This window comes from Merops nubicus, unplaced genomic scaffold (genome assembly GCF_000691845.1).
Source record: "Merops nubicus isolate BGI_N331 unplaced genomic scaffold, ASM69184v1 scaffold8740, whole genome shotgun sequence".
NCBI lineage: Eukaryota > Metazoa > Chordata > Aves > Coraciiformes > Meropidae > Merops > Merops nubicus.
In genome coordinates, this window is record NW_008584774.1 from 22,517 (window position 1) to 45,673 (window position 23,157).

General features: G+C 38.7%; 1 protein-coding gene across 1 annotated transcript in view; it reads right to left on the reverse strand.

Moving 5' to 3' along the window:
- The window catches only part of LOC103777718 (polypeptide N-acetylgalactosaminyltransferase 18-like), a gene marked incomplete at its 5' end in the record, with an annotated part of 34,636 nt that extends 20,027 nt beyond the window's left edge, over positions 1–14,609 (reverse strand). The window contains 3 exons of the mRNA XM_008945280.1: positions 8,037–8,132; positions 10,967–11,104; positions 14,424–14,609. Coding sequence (XP_008943528.1) covers positions 8,037–8,132; positions 10,967–11,104; positions 14,424–14,609 — 420 coding nt within the window. The remainder of the gene's footprint in view (positions 1–8,036; positions 8,133–10,966; positions 11,105–14,423) is intronic.
- Positions 14,610–23,157: the final 8,548 nt, after the last annotated feature.

Genomic DNA, 23,157 nt, shown 5'->3' on the forward strand with positions numbered 1-23,157 from the left:
TTAGGGGTTTTACTGGATTTTGCAAACACACATATGGCACTGGCAAGTTACCTTTGACTCTTCTGCTGCATCTACCTGCAGAAGTCAAGCAGTCAGAAAAATGCTTTTGGCTCTAAGTTTTCAAGTAATCCAAGTTCTTGATGTTCTTTCTTCTGGTCCTAAATATTCATTGCACTTAAAAGAATTGAACTACTTTTTGAATTCTTGCTTTTTAGCTTCAGCTCAGGTCCTAGAACCCGAATGTCAAGATTACTACTTTAGCCAGATCACCGGTTTTAGCTTATAGTAGTATTTCTCTTTTCATTATTCACACTCACCTTCAGCAGAGATCTGTACATTAGGCAAGAATATAGATTTCAAAAGCATCTAAGACATTTGTGAGTCTTCTAATTCTAGGCCATCCTATTGAAACAAAGAAAAAATTTCTTCGAAACAAAACCATTTCTCCAAGAGTACATAAATGCTATACACGCCCAAGTGAGAAAATCAATGTTACTCTTAGGTAAAAAAGTGATTGCTTTTCAGCTATTAAATTTCAGTATGGCTGGAGTTTCAATTCCAAGTGATCAGTTCTCTCAGCTCTCATAGGCATACACAATGTTCTTACCCTACATACTTTCAAACACAAAAATAAACAAGCAACAATATCCATTGTGTTATTTCCAAATTGAGTGATGTAAAAGATATTTCCTCTGATCCAGAATAATGCAGTTCTGCAGCTTTTATTCTTTGCTATGTTAGTTTCTGATCTTGCAAACTAACCATTCTATGCTCAGACAACGGACCTAGTGATCAGATCCATACTTGTACTTTAAAGCTAATAATTCAACACCACTGATCTTCAACTGTGAATTAACAACTCTCTTCATTTAAAAAAGAATCTCTCCTACCAGGCAGTAGACAGTGAATTTGAACAAGTTCAGCAATACAGAAGACTTGGTAACAGTCATATTATCTCTATCAACAGAAAGCCTCTTGAATCAAACCATAGCAAATCAAGTACGGAAATCATTTGCTCATGGATCAGTACAAAATTTTCTCCAAAATTAGAAATCAGATTAACAGATTATCTCTCTGAAACACTGCAATGAAATAAATTATGATAATTTGGCCAAAATCAAACTTAAGGAAAATTATTTAAAAAAAAAAAATAATATACAACATGAAATTGCAGTCTTTGTCCACAAAACATCTCCCCAAGATGTCGTACTGCCTGTGCTAGGCCAAGGGAGGACTGGTTGGTGTGGGGAACGTTTGAAACATCTCTGTAGCTCCCTGATGCACCTATTCTGAAGTGCATCCCTGACCCATATATTCTAAAGAGGCTGCAGCTTTGAAAAAGCGTTCGCTGGGTTTAGCTTCTCAGGAGTACGTGAGAAAAACTCTCTGTTTTGGAAGGGTTTGCAAAAGCCTAACACCTGGTTTTGTTTCCTTTGCAAACAAGGTCACAGTTTCTATTAACCTGACTATGATCAAAATTACAATTTATGCACTGAAAGAAATTAATAGAACTATAAATAGCCTCAATATACTCCGCGGGAATGTCTTGTTTAGGACATTAGTTGCCAAAGCAAGTGGTCCCTTTACAGAATATGTTTAAAAATAAGGACTCATTAGTGCTTATAACTATTCTTACTAGGCAGTTTCACTAACTTTGTAACTTTATCTTCTACTGCTTGGGCCTCTACTGAACTGAGGAATCCAGATTTAAAAAACAAACAAACAAACAAACAAACAAAAAAAAACCACCTAAACAACTATTCTAGTTCCAGAAGCATTTACTGCAGAAAAACCCTTGTTCCCAGAAAGCATGACGTACGTACATCAAGTTAGTGTTAGGCCCAGTGCTTAGATCACGCCACAAGACCTTGTGAAAAAGGCAGAGGAAAACAACGAGCCTGACTGTGCTCTGTCAGATGCAGCCTCTGGAAGAACACAAAGAGGTGCAGGGACACTTAAGAACCAGACCAACCAGCTAAGCTGTCACTCTGTTGATGCTGCTGCTTCACTTCATATGAGTACTGAGGCACTCATTTTGGCTGTACAAAGAGAGAAATGCCTGCTCTCTCTACCACACTGTGGGACTTTGCACTGCAAAGTATCCGGACCAAGACAGAATTAGAGGTTTTGTACAGTTAGGTTTCTGTGTAACACTCTGTTATGTGTCTGCATACATAAAATAATCACTGAAAAACAGGTAATTGATAACTTCGTACCAATGTGTTAGCAGGCCCTTAGAAAGAAATGGTACTACGCAGAGCAGATGTCCTTCAACGTGTCTAACATTTACCTTGGAGACAAACATGAACATGAATGCTGAGTTTGCATGTGACTGACAGCTGTTAGAACAGCTGCTGTGCTGATTTGCTGATTTTTAATGCTTGAAAAGGGCTCCCTGAAAATGTTTATCATAGACATCTCATCCTGAAAGCAGTGGTTTTTCCAGTTTGAAGGGTCAGACGTTGATACACATCAGCAGGTTTTGTTCTGTTCCTCCTTATTCTCTGACAACCACTGAAACGTGCTAACATCAGCAGCTGCTAGATGTAGGGCCTTCTGTTTAACTTTTGCACTGTTTCCTTCTGAAACGCTTATGTTTTACACACACACACGCTTAAGAACAGGATCCTATTTCTAAATATCAAAAGGCCTTGCTTTCTAAAATGTATGTATTTCATAGTAGTTTAGAATGCTGTATTTTTGCCATGGAATAATTACTATTTCACTGTAAGTTTAATTTTCAGTTGTAGGCATAAAAGAATATATACTCATCCATAAGCCATCTCAAGCTCTCAGTCATCACAGCTGTATGCTGTTCTTAAACTTCAGAAATTCCTTTACCTAAAACTTTTCAGGACAGCAGTATTAGGATTGTTAAGGAAAAGCAGCTGCCATGTATGGTATTTCCATGTTGTTTCTTTTTTTTTGTTTTTGTTTTAAAAAAATGGAAAGGTGTCACAGAAAGCTTGGCCTGTAGTGAATGATACAATCACATTTTGTCTATTAATTTCTCCTTACGAAATGGTATATAATGCTTCTTGGTCAGCATACTTCCCATACACAGAAAGCCAATCCTAAGAGGGTCACTGCTTCTGCTTCCCAAATCCCTCAACACTCATTCTGACAAAGCAGCACGTGGTTCTCACAGCTTTGCTGGCATTGACAATTGTCCAGTACAATGTGAATTTCATTAGGCACAAGAATCTAAAGAAAATGTTTAATATTGCAACAAACTTACTGAAATTAAGGCTCTATTTTAGTGGAGATCAAGTTTTGATCTGTTTATATTTGTGATGTCTCAATAACCTGAAGATCATACTAACTTTACTCTAGAGATATCTACATTATTCATTTAAATAACCTGACAAATTTCTTCTTCCTGAATTATCTGCAAAGCAGTTTTAATTATTTTGATGATTATTTGCTGAACCTTTTCTGGGTTTTACATACTGGACTAATAACTATACAGTGTATGTGATCAACACTGTACTTCTTTTACTGGACTATAAATGCCTTTAGTGATAGCCATTTTTAGTCATATATATTCTTGGTTACAAAGTAACAAACACCTGTGAATAAGCAACCACCATGCTAAGATGTTTCATATGAATAACATTTAAAAAGGAGCACTCCTGAGTCGTCCAAAGTGTTTTTAGTAGTTCCTGGGATTTTTTTTTGCAACTGCTGTTACCAGTACTTCACACACTGTGCTTAGAATACAACATTAAGCTTTCAGGTCAGAGTCCCATACAGTGTAAACTGGTGTAGGTCTGCTTGTTGGCATGGCTTCTTTTCACTGCCTTCAGCAGAGATGCAGCAATTCAGACCCGACAGGGCTGCAGACAGCAGTTTCTAAGTGCCGGTTCTCTTGTGCAATCTCTTACAAGAATATGAAAGATGTCCCTTCTCACTGGCATTTCTTTTCTAGCTGTCTTCCCCATCTAGTCTTCTGACCCTGGTCCTCCACTTGAATTCCTCAAAATCTAACTGGTTTGTATGGTCTTTCAGATCTTGGATGAGCTTTGTACTTTAAATGCTTATAAATTGAGAAACATATGAGCCAGAAGCTAAGGAACAAGGGAATACAGAACTGTCCATTATCCCCTCAATCACAAGCACTCTTCAACGTAGACCTGTACTTAAAATATCACTTCATTGATTGATGGCACTTGTTTATTACACAACAGTTATAAAGTCTCTAATAATGAGGAGTTTCATTCTTGGCAAAGAATCTTCCAAATTATCACTTAGGAGCAGCTTTAATGCAAGCAATACACTGTCCTCAGTCTGCCTTCAAGATTACAGGCCTGGTTAAACAGCATTCTTAAACAAAAACAAACACTCTGTCTCAGGCGGTTCCCAGAATTCGGAAGAGAATGCAGTCAGGCCTGGGACGTGTACTTACTGCAACTACAAGCAACCATCTTTTCTGTGCAAAACAGGAGCCCCGCTACAAGCTTTTAAGGCTTAAACATATGACTGAATTGTACCTTTGCTTCAACAAGTTCAAGAATTAAAATGGTACCTTTATCCTTTTCCGCCAGAACTAGTTAAATCAGCAAAAACCCACAAGAACTTTCTGCTTCATACTATTTTACCCCTACTATTTTTTGTCATCCCTTCTTTCCTTAACATTTACCCCCTCTCACTTTCTTGCTTACTGCCATGATCTCCCAGTTCTTCCTGTTTCCCTCTCATCATCACATTGAAGTGGAGCTGCCTCCTCACATCCCCCATCTCCAGTGTAGTCTCCTTGGCTGACTGTGGGCTGCTGTGCCATGTCTCTGCGCTGTTCTCAGGCAATTAAAGCAACATGTTTTCTACCACCACTGAACAGTGTAGGAGGAATCTATTTTAAGTACTGTTGTTAACTATTTTACCATGTTGCATTTACTATGTTGCCTATTTTAGTAGTTGCAGCAGAATCTGGAGAGGATGAACAACTTAGAAAGTTATGCAGTTCAGATGATACCACTTAAAAAGACACAGAAGTTCTCAACAGAACCTATAATTATTTGGGCGACATTTTGTAATGAAATCACAGCGTACTAAAAGATAAAGTAATAGCAATTCTTCCTTGAAATTCATGAGAAAGTACTGCAGCATCCCCCCTGAATTTGACACCACCAGATTTTTTTCATCGGTTGGACATGAAAGTTACCCTACTCAGCAGACAGTGTTGCAACTCCTGAAGCACCCAGGCCCCTGAGGACCACCACAAAATACAGCTACCCTGGGAAGCACTCTCTGAAGAGAGGAGGGTACAAATCATACCTAACTGTGCGATTCTAGTTTTTCAAGTGCCCTCTGTCTTTTCAGGCCAAGCCAAATACCCTGCTGTGAGAAATTCTTTCTCATGAGTAGCATCAGAGGACTAAGGAAACAAACCAATGATGCTCTCATCTTCTATTGCATCCTACTGTTTAGCCACATGTAAGATCTGCATCAGTTTCTCTATTTGTAGAATAGCACTACAGAATAAACACAGTTATAAAGCTCTCTAAGACACCTGCAAGAATGAACTATGAATGTGCTCATGTTACAGTACACATGGAGTGGATTGCTGAAGGGCTGAAGAATCTGAATTGCACAAGTCTTTGCACTGTATCTGATGTCTAAGTATAATGAAACAAGTATCAGATGGGAAATTATTTCTGATAATTTCATTGCAATATTTGAGGACACTTCCTTGCCATTTTCTACTGCTTTGAATTATAAGGCTACACATGATATCTGAATTTATTGTCTGAACAATATTGTCTAAAAAAAATGGAGTATGGATTTTTAACACCAGGTATGCAGTTCCTTTTCTGTTGACTGCAACTGAACATCTAGATGCAACTGTGCAAAACCCAGCTCTAAAACTGTAAATGGTGTAGCTGCAACAGTAAAATTTTGCTCCAGAGCTAAGAATGGCATCACTAAAAACCTCAGTAAGACAAGCAGCCCCTAATCAGGGGACCTGAATCTTTTTGACAGGTCTATTTTGATAAGGTCTGCAGGTGGGTAAAATAGCACCCTTTCACCACTACTAGAACAAAATCAGTATCTAACCAATATCTTTTGTGGTCACTGGCAAGTTCACCAAGATTAAAAGGAATATTTGTTCAAATGTTTTCAGTATGGTAGAGGAAATGTAAATGGCTGCCACTCTGCTTAGGCAGGATGTGCAATATGTGCAGTGGAAATCACACAGAAGTATGCCAGATAATGTTTGTTAGTGCTTTGCTTGTTAATACTATAATCCCTACCACAGAGAAAGCCTCCTTCTCTTTTGAAGAAAGTTCTCACTCATTACCAGGATCTTGCTCCTATATGTGCCTTCCTGGGGAGATGTTTTTAATATAATCAGTTACAAAATTAAATACATCTTAATGGGAAGGAGACACAACACTGTAATTAAGAAAGAAGCAGGATCTTGTCAATAAAAGTTTCCCTTGCCTCTTTTCCCTCCGTCATTTATTTGCTGCTATCTCATTTATACAGAACTTCTGATGACATTCAGAGGTAGTTTTTGATCTGGTGAATACTAAGCTATGCTAATTGACTTGCTGTTGTTTGTCTCTTACCTATAATTAAAATTTCTAATTGGAATTTCCAACCAGGCCAGTAGTATGGTGTTATCACAGATGACATACCAGAAAAGTTATGCCACCCACCCCAACGTGGAAGAATAATGGCTCTGGCTCACGAGTGAATGGCCCAGTTCCTGAACAAGCATTGAGGACTAGCACAGAAACCTCCTGGAGGCAAACAGTGGTTACCACATCATTATGTGACAAGTAAGCCACAGCCAGTGCAGTAAGCGAGTCTGATGGATGGGATTTTCAGATATTTTTGTCTTCATTATTCATAATTTTCCCAAGCATGAGGCCACTAGTGATCTATATTAAAGGCCCTTAGCAAAGGAAGCCAGCACAGAACACAGCTGCAGCACGTGTAACTTGGCAAGGAAGTACAGAATCATATCTGCATTTCACCAAACTGTTGTTTCCAGCTCACTGTGAGATCCAGGTACAGAGAACAAGACCGACTGTCTTGTTGCTTTCTGTTTATTCCTGACATATCAGGAAGATTTATTTACTGTATAGTCAAATCACTGACTCACAATTCCGTGGGTAAAACCACATTCCATAACTTAAGTGGCACATAATAGGGTCCTTTTGAGAAAGCAAATACAAAAGGTAGTCAAGAGAAAAAAAATATTGGAGGGATTTTTCAGTTTCTCCCATCACTCCCAAAAATACATCCATTTCCTTTATATCAGTTTTGCTTGTATTACTTTTCAGAGTTAGATAACCTGCACAGTGGTCTTTGACAAGCATGTTTTAGACCATATAATGTTATTTTTACTGTCAAGATTTGCCTAGAAACACTTTCACCTATGCCCATATATTTAGCCACAGAGATACACTGTCTTAGCCTTCTTGTTTGACAAGTTAATAAATTCAGCTGTGACGTAAGAAAATGGAAAGGTTTCTGTAATTTGAGTCTCTGGCACATACAGGAGTAACAGGACAACAGCAGAGGAAAACAAAAGGTGCTTTAGAAGAAGGGCTTTCACAAGGACAGCATTTAGAATTTGACACAGCTATACAGTGTGAAGGTGGATGCACATTTCAGATTTGTGAAAATGAGACTAAATATTTCAAGTAAAAGAGCTATTGCTTCATATAATGTATAAATAATCCGTGAGTATATATATGTATGCATGTATGCTGGTTTAAAATTCATTGTTTCATTCATACAACATGCAGAATTAAAGATCAGAAATGAAAGCTTTTATCAACAAATCTGGGTCAGTGCTGACTGTTGTATACCCTAAATTGTTTCAAAATGAATAAACAAACTTCACTGTCAAAGCCCTAATATTCTGATTCTCAATTTATAGCAGAAACAATGTTCTAGATTTCTAAAAAAGAGCTACTAAACAGCTTACAGAGGTATTGTTGCACAAAAACAATGACAGGTACAAGATGGTTTCTCCCACCCAGTCTATTAAGAGCAGCAGCAATATCAGAGATCATCAAACTAACCTGTGGTGTCATTCCATGGCAGATATACATGATTGGGATATTCTCCGTGTCTGGCCCTTGATCAAGGCACAAATCACTTTTCAGGGAATTCTGCAGCTAAAATGGAAAGAAAAGATGGTTTGATTACTTACTTTTCTTTTAAAAATAATCGTATGTAGTTGTGCAAGGAGGTATGTAAAATTTAAAATACCTGTTACAGGGAAGATACTGAAGAGAAAGCACCTGGAGTAAATTCTTCCTTGTAGATAACCTAACACTACTGATTTCAATAATGTTGCACAAGGTTTCACGTAGGGCAGATTTATAAAAGCTATCAGAGGTAGCAATAATTTTTGATATATGTTTTTAAAATACTAAGTCTAATGAGTCTCTGGTACACACTATACACAAAAGACAATTTTTTTTACCAGTGCAGCTAACTGAGCAGTATGGATGGAGTTTCAAACACAGGAGAAAGTCCTGTAATTAAACAGCTTTCAAAATGACTCAAATGAGTCTCCTGATTTCTGGAAACAAACAAACAAACAAATCCTTTCTGCTGACATGTACAGACTTCTGGCCAATTGGTATGCAATAGCTCTTCTTTGTACCATTCCAGGCTAACCCACACACAGCAATCTAGCTATGAACGGACTGTAAAGTACCTGGTCCTGTTCATCACAAAGCCCAATATATTACCTGTGCAATGATGAGGCAGAATTTTCTGAAAGTGAAGTGTTGTAACTAATGAGCACAGATAGCTGGAAGGTCTTTTTAGAGTGGGAGGCCAAAGATGTGGACTGCATACCCATGGGCATGCAGAGGTGTTCAGTGGTATAAGATCAGTTCAGAGGACATGAGAAGTGTCTGATGGAAGGAGTGGTGGTTTGCAACCACCTGTGGGTAACTGAGTAATCCTGTCAGTTGTGTACAGGGACCTCCTGTGAGGAAAACAAAGTGTTATGCCTGGAAGTGCACTGGTATGTAAGAAGTGTAGCCAAGCCAGAAACTGAAGCCAGGCAGTGAATAAAATCAAAATCATTGTGGTTTAAGCCCATTTGGCAACAAAGCACCACATGGCCACTTGCTAACTCTTCCCCACCTGTGGTGGGATGGGGAGAATTGTAAGGAAAAGGTAAAACCTCATGGGTTGAGATAAGGACAGTTTAATAGGACAAAACAAGAAAGAATAAACAACAATACTACTAATAGAATTTAAAAAGTGAGTGATGGACAATACAATTGCTCACCATGCAGAATCTGACACTCAGCCTGTTCCTGAGCTGTGATCCCGCAGTTACATACTGAGCATCACTGTGACATCACATATTGAATATCCCCTTGGCTAGAGCTCAGGCCAGCTGTCCTGGCTGTGCCCCCTCACAGCTTCTTGTGGAAATTAACCTTATCCCAGCCAAACCCACGACAACCATGAAAAATCGTGTCTACAAGATTTCCAACTCCAAACCTAACTCTAAATTCAATAATGGGACAAATCTCAACGTTAAAGGTAAAATATGCATTAGGTATCAATACTGGCCTTATTCTTAACTGTAAGCTTCAAGACTTAGACAAAGTGTCCTCTCTCAAAGCTTTTTATTTCTTAGCTGTAACCATGAGTCTAATCATAATCAGATGTTAGGCACCACTCTCTATCCAAAACAATGATAAATATCAGCCTTATTAATTCATGCCTTCATTCATCACCACCCTTGGCTTTTCAACCCCACAAACTCAAATTCTAATGCTTGTCCCAGCCATAATGTTACAAACTTTTCCACAACTTTCCCTATCAAAAAGGAAGAAAAAAATGTGCCTCGACCAACATCAGTATGGACTTAGCTGAGAAGGCAGACTCAGCAGTAAAACAGGTACAGAGATGTTAGAGTTTAGAAGCTCTAGAAAGAAATGTGGCACTAACCCTAACGGTGCTGGCTGGTGATCAGGCACTACAGAAAAGGAGACAAAACACTATATTCCTCTTAGCATCAGTCCTCCTCTTATGAACCTCAAAAACAGAAAAATAAAATGAGCTCTTCAGATTTAATTTCTCAAGCTCTTATCCCAGTCACAGCTCTACAATTAACTTACAGTATCTGTATAGAAATGATCCTTACAGAAAACAGAAAGCTAAAAAAGCTACTGGGCAATTAACTGTTTCAAAATCTGAGGCCCAGACTCTTAGGGATCATCCTTTCTTTCCAAACTCTAAGTTTGCAACCAACAATTAACTTGGGTACTGCAGTTTTAGACTACCCAGGCTTAATTACAACACCAAATATAACTAGGTTGCCAATCCCCGTGCTGAAAACCAGAAATCATTAGTCAATACTATCTTTTGCTCCCTTTTTAACATAGGAGCCTTACAGAATACAGGGATAAACCAGACTACTGGAATTTTGAATTTGCAAAATAAACATCAAGCTGAAATCAGGGACTAGTCCTTATACTAAATACATCAGCTTCTGGCCCACTGACATTGCTGGTTCATAATGCTAAGGGTACTGCAGAATTCAGAAAGAAATTTGGTTCCTAACCCTTTACGACCAATCCCAACTCTAGGTGTATGCCACAGCAAAAATTAGACATGAATGACAACTATTTTCCCAACTCTCACAGTACAGGAGGAAAGTTAGGATTCAGGAAATAAATATGGGTGGTGACTTTATTGATGCCTATATCCTAATCCCTATTCAGGTAACTTTTTTATTTAGTGTATTTTAAAATTAGTGATAATGCTATAGTAGCAATCTCTGTATTTTCTACAAAAAAAATGAAGACAGTGGACAGCTGTCTCTGTCAAATAACAGTCTAATAAATTCTTTAACTAGTGACTTTAAGTTTATCTGATTCTCCTGTTTATAGCTGGGCACTGTCTTAATAAATTAATTCCACTATTACACCTTTCTCTCCTACCTTTTTAGAATGGGAAATGTAAACAAGGTACTTACCACCCCATAGGCAACAGTATCTGAATACATTCTCATTTCTGGATACACGCTGACAAGATACCATCTAAACGTCTTGCACTGGAGCTTCTTCCTCAACGCCTTTCTCTCAGAAATATCACCAATATCAATTCCAGAGTCCTATACATAAAACAAAGGACAGAAAAAGCAGAGAAGACATCAGTGATACACTTCTGTGTAAATTAATAATCTCCCTCATTGCAAAGATGATTATGACCTATGATAACTATCAGCTTTCAGCTCCAAATGAGTTTGTTACCCACACACACTCAGTAAGTGCCCCAATTAAATATGATACAGGTCACCATGGTGGGGTCTCTCTCAAAGTCTGCTTTGGACAATGGAACCAAAAGCAGACTGTTGACTTCAGTGGGGTTTAGATCTAGCTTCTGATGAATATTGCTGTTCTCTTAACTTCCCAGCACTTTCCAAATCCAAAAGTAATTGGCAGGAAGTAGCAAGTTGCCCTAGAAACAACCTTACTGCTGGTGTCCCAATGGGGCCTTAACATTCGTATAGGATACTTCCTGGCCGTTTCTGAAGTCTGGGTTTACCGTTTCACTGCAAAGAGCAGAAGCTCTGCTCATCTTTCTGAAATACCACTTATTAAACTTCCCTTGTAATGTAAAAAGAGAAGTTGCTATTTTTGTTAAAAGTAACTGCAGAGTATTCTGTCTCGTAATTTTTATTCTCCTTTACATTTCTGGCTTATCTAATTCCTACTTATCATAAGAGACTATCATAAACTGAGTTTCATAAAGTCCCTTTATATAAAAATCAATAATTTATCACATTAAAATTACACAGCAGAAATTTTTAGAGAGGGATCTAAGTGAAAATCCACGGCTGCTATTTGACAGGAAGTAAAAATTGTCTAATTTTACATGTGCTCTACCACTTCTGCTGCAGAACAAATCACAGGGTAAATAAATTTTCATAGAAACATCCCATAATCTAACTACTTAAGCAACTGCCTTTACTGGACAACAAATGCCCCAAAGATTTTGTCAGCCACTAGATGTGATGTAAATATAATATCAGAAGCTTTGAATTTTCTTAAGCTACCCATCAAAAAGGTAGCTTTACAAGTATCTGGGTTTGTGAGCTGCTGAAGCAACGACCGCTTCTTACATCCCAAAGCACTGAATTATGTTGATCTGGAGCATGTGTATTTTATTTTTTAAGTATTTTCAAACTAAAGTAATGCGTCCACATTAGCAAAGTATACTAAAAGGTAGGAAACTGAGGTCTGGTATAAACAGGCATAACTCCAGTTAACCCTTAAAAATGATGACTCCCGTCAAGCCCTACATCATTCATAAAACTCCAAGTGGAACTCCTCCTTAAGCGATTATTTTTTCCTGTCTTTAATAGTAAGTGACTAGATTGAGGAACGTGCTGTGTAGGGTGCTGTAAGACAACCAACTGATCCCATGGATAAATCCCACTCGTGCACCACTCTGGCTGCACTTGTACTTGCCAGTGATTCTGCCACTTGTATGTAGGAAAAGCAGGATGCCAGCACACAGACGTTCAACTTCCAGCACTAACAAGGCTTCCTGGGATCAGGTACTAAATTGGTCCAATGTATCCGAACTCCTTTGTCATACAACCCTGCCAGGCACCAACACTTGTTTCCTCACAGGAAACCCTTCTCACAAGGTAAGAAAAGAACATCTGTGGCATCAGCAATCTCATCCTCCCACGCAGCCAGAGAAGGAAAATAGCCCACGTATAGCACACTGGCTTTATCACCAGCAGCAACTCAGTATGTTCCCTGAAGCTGTTAATATGGTAGCAGAAGGAAAAAAAAAAAAAATACAGGGGAGGACACATGGAGAGCACAGCTCTTGCTTCTGGGACCCAAATTTCCTTTGGGCTTTAAATGCTTTTCAGAATCTATTTATCTAGGTAGTTACAATGCAGAGACAAGCTTTCAGTTATTTTTTAGGTTGCTTCTTTACACTGAATACTTCCTCTTTCTATTGATGTTTCTATACCCACCAGAGACTGCACTGTTCCTAAGCTTTTGATGTATAAAAGAGGACTCTCACTAATGATGTAAGTTTTCTTTATACTGACTGATTCATTTTATGCTGTATTTTTTGCTTTCCCTTAAAATAACAGAAGCTTTCCTTAAATATGTACTTGTTTCCTACTGCTCTAGAACCACTTTAATACTCCCAAAGTTTAGCATGGGAAAGGAAAAGGAAGCCCCAGGTCTTCAGAGCCCTTCCCCCGATTCTTGGCACCAGGCCTTGCACGATGAAAACAAAGAACAACTCCAAGTTACACAACTGATTTCCGAGGCTTGAGCACACGTCAGGCTGCCAGAATAAAATAAAGCCCCAACACTCTTTTAAGTCCTTCCCTATACTCCACATGGCAAAAGATGGAAGCTGGGTGAACAACATGTGAACATATTCAGCTGTAAGTCACAGACCCCAACTGACAGGAAAACCTTCTGGTGGCCACTAAGGTCCCATACTGTCTCTGAACATCCTGTAGCAACTCCTAAGTAATGAGGAGATTCAGGCTTTTTAGGCCTGTTACAGCTGTGAAAACTAAGCTGTTTCCCAGTACATTTGAAACAGGTATGGGGGCATGTGTACATTTACATGGCATTCTACAGTGGTGAGAAATAGAAATGAAGGTTCTTTGTGGTACAAGTTCTGTACATACACCTAGTAATAGATTTCTCCCTACAACAGAGGCATCTCATCATGCTGCAGAAGAGGCTAGCACTATCAAAAGCTGATTTAGCACTTGCCATTTCCAGCTTCTAAGTCTGCACTGTGGTTTGACAGCAGTAGCCTTTGTAAAGATGAAGAGGACCTGCTTTATTCAAGCAGTTCAGTGCAATGATCAGTGCACTTGTAGTGGGAAAATGACTGGAGATTGAAGTGGTAAGAAAACTTGTTATTCCTCTTCAAAACTCTAAAAAAAAACAGTTTAGACAGTACAAGACCTACCATGAAAATACTTTGATGCACTTTGTGACCTGAAGAAATCAGTTCGATGCACACATTGCATTTATTTTTCCTTTGTTCAGTAACATGGATTGGTTTCCTTTGTTTAATAAATGAGTTTTAAAATTTATTACAATAGGCTTCTTTTTCTCTGATCTATCAGCACAGTCAAGACTGGGTTACCATTACTTGTAAATATCCATTTAACAAGTAACAGTAATAACTTACCTTTGTATTCCTTATGAATTTTATTTCAAAATTGCATTCAAATCTCAACTTTGCACAAGATTAAGCACCATCATCATCATATCTGGATGAATATTATGTAAATAAATGTATACTGTACATCATGGTTAGTGAAAGGAATTTCTAAATTTTGTGCCAATCCTATGTTTGCAAGTCAAAAAATCAAAACTTGATCAATCAATCAAGACCAACTAATCCTGCAAACACTGGTCTTTGTGACTCACCTCCTGGGGTATATTCCAGGCCATATAGACGTGGCTCTTAAATTCATCCATCCAGACTTCAGCCACCCTTAGTGCATTTCTCCGGACATGAGCAGTTAGATCTTCTGTGTAGGGTTTATGTGCTCTTTCAATGTGGGCAATCCTGGAGCAAGGTAGAACCTCAACACTTCCTCCGCATTGCCACACCTAGGAGGAAAAAAGATGTTCTGCTCGTGAGAGCTCCCTACACTACTGCTGTCCTGTAATAAATACACTGAAATTATTTTATTTCCATGCTTGTCATTGCTACAAAGGAGAGTAGTACTCAAATCTTACTTGACTATACAGAGAGGTTTTTTTTAGACAGTTGTGAGAGGAAAGTTACTAGCTTGCTTTATCATGAACTATTACTACTACTTAACCTTACTACAGAATTATTACATTTCCAGTAGCCTCTTATCATAATATTCCTGGATCAATTTACCTATTCTCAATACTATTAATAAAATTATTCATAGGGCAACCAAAACAATAGTGTCTGTATTCAAGTTTTAATGCCTTGCAGGCATTTTGCTAAGATTGTGAGCAGACCATCCCAGTGCACACATGCACTATTCAGGATCTTGAACTAGGCAGCCTTATGTCAAAGGGAAATTAACTCAATCAACATTTTAAGATCACTGAAGTTTCAAGTTCTAGGAAGACTAGGAACATAAATGCACATTATGCTTTGCTTTAAAGAGAATTCAGAAAGGACCATGTTTGTTTCTTTTGAGATGGTGTGACAAAGAATAAGACTGCCTAGTGAAAATATTCTGTGAACATTTTCAACACACGCTACTGTTATAAATTACAACACATTTATAATGTAGGTTATTTTGTACCTCCTCAAGTATGTTCAGTTTTGCCCACTACCACATATGAGCTACTGGCCATAATGTTAATCATACCTATTGCATTTATTAATGATTTTGTCTCCTTTTACTTTCCACAAAAGAGAAAAACACTTTGGCAGCCTCAACAGTCAGTGAAGTTACTTGAACTATTTTACATAGAAGCTATTTTGTTGTGTGTGTTATATTATGTAAACTTCCTAACAAGATCAAGGCAGCCCATTCATAATGGTTGAACCGCTGCTGCTCAGGTAAAAAAAAAGAAAAAAACAAACCACAGATGTAATCAAACTGTTTGATGCTGCTGAACAAGTCCTCAGTGTTCCAGAGCCAGGTGTTACTCACTGAGAAGTGACAGGTTGCCTTATGATACTGCTAGCAGAGATTTCGGAGGCTTGGTATCCCATAACAAGAGAGAAAAAAACAAACAGACCGAGGGTGCTCCTTCCTCCTACAGCTCACCCAGGACAGAATATATTCTGGTCTCTCTCCTAGTGGCCAGGGGTTTGGGTTAGCAGAACATCATGTTCTGGAGCTGATCTCACACCCCTCAGGTCTGTCCATCCTATATGCATATGCTCTACTAAGGAGGCATTATGTTCAGTCATTCATTTCATATGTTTAGACATCTGGCTTGAATAAACTATTTAGGCATTTGGCAGCTCCTGAGACCAGAAATTGTGGCATGGATTCAGAATGTTTACAAAGCCTTTTCTGAGCCAGTGCCTAATTGCATTCAGCATATGTTGGGAGAAGAGATAGAGCCTTGGTTTTTAGAGCTCTCTGGAAGATGAGCTAACCCACAAACCTACTGTACAGTCAAGAAGGAAGCTGAAAAGACTTCAGCATGTCTCTGTGTACAAAAGTTGGAAAACCATAAGAGCAAATAAACATAACCATTACCAACATCAAGGCAAAACTGAGAGGACCATAAATACTTAAAAATAAACGGGCAATTGATCTGGCACAAGCATATGTAACCTGGAAACAACATTTATGTCTTGTCTTTCTAAACATCATGTAAATGGGCAATCCAGTTTAATGATCTAACAAAAATAATAGTTTGTCAAACACATAATTCTAAATATTTCAGCTACAGTTCCAAATAAAGATTAAATGAAAACTATTATCAGGCTTTTCTCACACAATGCCTGCTTTCAGTCCAAGCCATTTCTCAGGATGGCATTGACATCCAGTTACAAATTGTTTCAGAGTTACTCAATGTACACTGTTTAAATTAGTATCATAAAAGACAAAGAAGATATAGAGATGGTCATAACTTAGCCTAGATTAGAGAATTCACAAACTGCATGGGCTGCCTGCTCTGCCTTTGCTTATTCTAACCAGGGGTGACCTCAGTTCAAGTCCAACATGTAAACACCAAATCTTTTGTGGGATTTTCAGTTAGGTCTGAATGCCATCTTGACAACAAGCTGAGCCAAAAATTCAGAGTCTGTAATAAGCTGAGTTTCCAAGAAAATTTATAGGATCGAAAAATCTGAAGAGGGGATTAATCCATAATTGTAGTACTGATTCACTACTCATTAGTAAAATATAATTTGACTTCATAATGAAGTCATATGTGTTCGCAAAAAACATCCTGAGATGATGAAGTCTTTACTTTTATGAAGTTTGTACACAACAATTACCCACTACCTGAATAAACACCCATTAATCAAATCTGGCGGCCACTCCTTTCTCTCAGACACTGTCAGTCTCTGTTCTATTTTCAAAGACTAATTAATTGCTCTGCAAGAACCATGGATTCACTTAAAAACTTAATGCCAAGAGGGAGTTGTCAACACAGATCCTGACAGACCAGACAGGTTTGTATTAAATAGCTTCAAAAACATATCCTATTATTTCTAAGCAAAAATCACCTGCAATCCATGAAAACGTGATTCAGCATGCACCAAAACTTGACTAGAGATACACAGTAATACTTTCCATATATCAAAATGAGCAAAAGTCCTTTAATTAATGACTTTTTAAAGAGGAAGACATGAGAAACATGTGATATGAAGATATGGGAATCTTAAGTTAGAGTGTGTGCAGAACTTGGGGTCACAACACTATACAAGTAGTGCTACCCCCGATGTAGGCTACGAAGCTTTGCAGAGCACCCACAGCATGAAAGCAGATGCCACACTTTATAAGGGCAGAAAGCACAACCCTGACTTGCTCAGACGGTTACATGTGGGACAAGCCATAGTACCTTTCTCTCCCACAAAGTGTTATTTGTCAGTGGGACTCCAGTATGCTGAGAAAGCTCTTTTCTCCCAACATTTCACTATGCTTATGGAAAGACCCGTTGCAAAGAAATAAAATGTAAGTAGGCATCAAAGTGGGATTTTCAAGTGGCATAAAAGTCTCCTGGAACCTCAAGGGATTCTGGATCCCCAGATCCCCAAAGTATTTGAAAAATATCCAGCCAAGGGATGAATGGCTTTGCTAGTCATACACTAAATGCTGACGACTATACTAAACAGGATATAAGATTACTAAACAACATAACATGATTAACTGACTGCTACAGAACGTGTTAGTGGCTTTGCGAGTCATACACTAAATGCTGACGACTAAACAGGATATAAGATTACTAAACAACATAACATGATTAACTGACTGCTACAGAACGTGTTAGGGTTTTTTTTGTTCTTCCTCGATTATATTTGAAATAAAGGAATTTCTTGCAGCTACATCAAGAACATCCACCTGCCTTTTCTTACTGTTCTTCCAATGACCAGGCCCAACAAAAATTGGGCCTTCTGGCCAGCAGGAAGATGAACCAATACACAGACTGTATTGTACACAAAAAGGACATTCCATGAATGATCGATGGGGATACCAACAAGTCAATCAGCTGGTACATAATTGATGCCACCCCCAACGATCCCACAAAAGACATAACTCGGCCCACAACAGGTGGTATGAACAGAGAACCAAGGTTTCCCATAGTTGGCATGGGAAACAGCCAGACCAGAGAGCTAAACATATAAGAGAAAGGTGCCCACATGGTGACTCTCACCCGATCAGCCCGCGTTCACAAAGGTCTAAACAGACCGGGGCCCAGCTCCAGGGAGAGTCAGGAGGTCTCTCCTGAACCAGGAAGCTCTGTGGAGTGCACTCCACAGACAGACACTCCTGACTCCCTGCCAGTGGTCCCAGCTTTTATCCCCAAGCAGACCCCTAACCTTTGTCAACTCACTGCGGGACCCCTGGGGCTCATTTCCCTTCTGGCTCTCCCTGCAGGGCCGGCCGCACCCTGGGGGGAAGCTATAAGGCAAACTCACCCCCTCTGTATGAAGGGCTGTGGCAATCACCCATATGGCAACCTTAATTTGGGGCTCGGGGTTCAAACCCCAGCATTTCACTTACTTTCCTTCTTACAACTGTCCACTTGGATCTGACCACTCTCAGCTCCCTCCATCTCCTTTGCTTGTGTAAACAAATCCATAGTACCCCAACAGTTGTTTTGGAGCCATTGTGGATGGTTGGGCAGTTTTTCAAGATAACTTGAAAAGGTACAAATGTCACATCAAAAGTGCACAGGGAAGACTCATCAGATTACCCTGAGGCAACACCTTTCGGCCAAAGACAACTTTTAGGTTTTTTTAAATACTTTAGTATGAAGAAATCTATTTTCATAAAGACTCAACTCAGAGGAAAGTTGCAAATACTTTTAGAGTGGTCTGTCCTTCATCTAATAAAATTCCTGTAGACAAGAGACTGTCTCTATAGTTAAGAAATAGGAATAGGAACTGAGGGGTCAATTCCTCACAATTTCACACTTTCCCCCTGTGAATTTCACCACTGGTTTTTTTCTGTCATTAGTAATCTTTATTCAGACTTCACCCCCATGGAACAGTACCTTTCTAGTTCTCCAGCACTGTTATTTTATGTGATGGCTACAAATAGACACAAAGGTTTAAAATCAGTGAAGCTTTTCCAAATTATCACCCATGACGTTTGCAGAATGTCTAAACATAAAAGAGCTTCAAAGACTTTTTTTAACCACATGGAATGGTTTGAAGTAAAATGTTGTATCTCTGAACATGCTGTCACTGCAATCAGTAATACTTAAGGCTAAACCTGTTCATTCAAATTGCAAGGAAGAAACTCGACAAATTTCCTAAACTATGGTTAAAAGGAAATACAGCACCTTTTCCCATTGCCCATGAATGTGTTTTACATATAGTAGTAGGTGTAAATTGCTAGCAACATTCTCAATTTCCTGGCACATCCCTAAACATACATGCACGCTTGTCTAAAATAACCTGTTTCCATCTTTGTGATACAGTAAACAGCAATTCACATTTCATTCTGTAAAAGCACCAATTGTAAAACTGCAGCAATGGGTCTGAGGCTTTGCCTTAAGACAAAGACCTTAGGAAATTTTCAAGTGTGAGGGACTGTATATATTTGGGAGTACTTAGCATGATTGCTGGAGCTCCAGGAAATTTGTTTTTCTTTAGAGGAATTTCTTAAGGTTCTGGTCCTGGTGGTTCACTCTGCAAAACCAGTCTTTAGAAAAAGAACACATCAACTGATACTTCCCTTTTAAACAGCTCTTAGAATCCACTTCGGTGTGTTTTCAGTGCTCCCTTCCAAAAAGACCTTAGAAAGGGCTCTTTATTCTTGAATTTCCTGAGGAGGTTCATATATTTGGTATAGCCCTAAGAAGGGGTTAGAAGGCATTCTCTTCTTGAAAAGGTTCCTTCATCACTAGCAAAAAGTAATACAGTTCCATAAAAAAATTCAAGGTGTAAAGTGACAGTAGCAGTGCCAAGGCTAACTAACTGGCAAAGCTGAAAGACTAAGATCAGCAAATCCTATGACCTAAACTAAGCAAAGCAAGTGGGAGATGACTGGAACACTAAATGAATCCAGAGAATCTATGTGAAAAAAAAAAGGGGGGGGAGGTGGGAATCTCCCTTTTAAATCTTCAGTTGTTACAACTTACGTGGATAATTTGTTCAAGCTCTAAGCACTTCTTACCATTAACTTACTTAAGTACATTTACACATAAGCTATAATAGCAGTCCTACATCTGTGTGAATTTATGTTCATCAAGGTTAAAATAGCCCCACAGAGCAAAGAGAAAACATGTTCTTTGCATTGGAAGAGCCAGGAAAGCACAGGACATGTGAAACTGCAGAGAGAACACAGCTGCTGGCACAACAGATCAGCTGCAACATCCCCTCTGCTAAAGGAGTAAAGGCCCAAAGTACTGGGCAGCTCAGTGGCATGGCACAAGTGAGACAGCTACAGCAGCAGCAACGCACCCAACTGCTTTCCCTAAGCGTTCTGCCAAGGCAGGAGCTGTGGCGGCTCCAGCGTCACCCCTCGCGCCTTCTACCCAAGACGAGGGCAGCAGTGGCAGCACTTGTGCAGCCTGCACTGTGCTGCACAGACAGGTGACTCCCACATCCTTAGAATTACCTAAATCTATCTGGTTACATTTTTTTTTTTGAGCAAATTCCATTCACATCTGGAAAATCTGTTTCACTAGATGAAGGGTCTCCATTTCTATTTAGTTTTATTTTTAGGTCCACATCCTTCAGCTAATCCTTTTCAATTGCATTTAAACGTAATTGAATTTGCATATTTAATCAAAACAGTTACAGCTCTGAAGCTGATCCCTCTCTCGAATATTTAATTTATACTTCATTATAAAATGATATAACACTTCTTCATTAAAAGTCTTTCTTTTTATCTCTTTAATCACTGACTGTTCTTTTCATGTTGTAGAAGCTTAATCTAACAAAAAAAATACCCAAACCCTACATGATGCTGGGCAGTTTATTAGTGTGTACCGCATTCATTAAATTTACACGGCTCATGCATTTTCTCGAAGTACTGATGGGACCTTGTTTGAAACCATAATTTCATTTGGACTGCAAACAAAACTTTTTAATAAAGCAATTTCTCAAAAAGCTGAAGCTATTTCTAGCTTCTGTGAAGTCTGCAAATGACAAATTACAGGAACTCATTAAAGATGCCCTAAGGATAAAAAAAATAGTCAGTTTGAATCAATTACTGTTGTAGGTATTAACAAATAGTCATCAATATCTTTAAAATATATTTGGAGGAACAATTTAATGCAAAAAATATTTGTGAATCTGGTTAACCTTTGTCATTATCATTAATTGTTTATGGATAACCAACAATGAGCTTGATGCTTTATGAATAAACTATTCAATGGCATGAGCTAAGTCTGTGACCATTTTGGGTCTGCATTTTTATTTTGGTATCTTGACAGATGACTGCAGAAAGGACAGAGAGAATGGTCTGATATAAAGATCATTGAAATCAGTGTTCATGTGTCCAGCAGTAATCAGTGTGTTTTGGATCACACCCTGAAAAATTTTGGATTGTCACACACCTTCGGGTATCTGACTCTGTAAACTTAGAAACTATACTCACTAGATGAAATAAATTAATCTTTGTTTAGGCTGGATCTCCATCGCAGTCAGATATTCTTCACTAAATAATTGCAGAAGTGACAGTAAGTCTTGATGGATTTGGCTTTCTCCCAATCCAGCAAGAAGCCATGCACAGCTTTGCTTATTCCTCTGGTCTCAAATAGCTTCCTCTCATTGAAAAAGTCTACGCAAGCAGTACAATTACACACAGAGTCCTGGCCTGAATCTTATAAACTCAGGACTGGAGAAATGAGAATATATGTGGACAGGAAAAGAAAGAAAATACACTGCTTACTGAAGCTTTGACTCAGGTTTACTTCCTGCTTCTAGATGCTGAATGGGCTGGAAATGAGAATCATGTCATTGGTGTGTACGCCTGCACAAATTAGGGTGAACCTTAATTCAAGAGGTGACTGCCTATAGTCACAGGTCAGAACATTATGCACAGAGAAATCAGAGACTGGAGAGAGCCATCCACAAAACTCCCTAATCTGTTTTGCTGAAACCCTGTGAGGTTCTTAAAGACTTGTCAACATACAAGCCTGTCATACTTTCAGGTGAACCTCTCTATTTGCGTGTGCAAATAGCTTTTTTCTGTAACCAAGCTGGTTATCTTAAAGTGAAACCATAAGCAACCCACAAAAAAACGCACCCCCATCATCAGCAAAACTTTTTAAAAGGAAATAAAAGTCTTTAACAGAACTAGAGCTGCTCTCAATTTTTTACATGTGAATTATCCCTTAACTCTTACTTTTGAAGTCACCACCAATTGCTTCATAGGCCCTCTTTTACATTAATGGTGCCTCTATAAAACACTCCCACTGAAAAAGTAATACATGTAAAAGATTCTTCCCATATTAAGTTGTCAGCAGTTTCCTTCCTCTTTTAGCTAATTGTTTTATTATGTACTTTTAAAATTGTTTTGTTCCACAGGGATTAATTTTGCATATATCTTCATGAGCTGTGAAACTTCTACAACGCATTGTTAAACTATGTATGTTGTATTGCTGGTTTGCAGTTGCAGGAACTACTCTATGGCTTGTGTTCCTAGGAGGTAACATGCTTCAAGGGTCCCTGGAGGCATACAGCTTCATTCAGTTCTCTTTCAAATGTGTCTGTCTCATTGCTAGGCACAGCAAGTAACTGACACATAAATCACTACATTGCCAAGTTTAAGTCATGAATAGGAAGTAAAAGAAAACACTTTTTATCTTAAAAGGCATAAAGGCAGCAAACTAAATAACCAGATCACCACTAGCATTCATGAAGTAACTTACTGCACTGCCCGTCTTTGATGTTTTTACCCTTCTCTCCCTTACCACAGCCGTACTTAGCTTGATCAGCCTTGTTAATCTTGTTAATCCTAAAGACTTTATCAGTACCAGAATACCAAGCTAAGAATACAACAGCATAGACTATTTCAGCTGGAAGGGACCT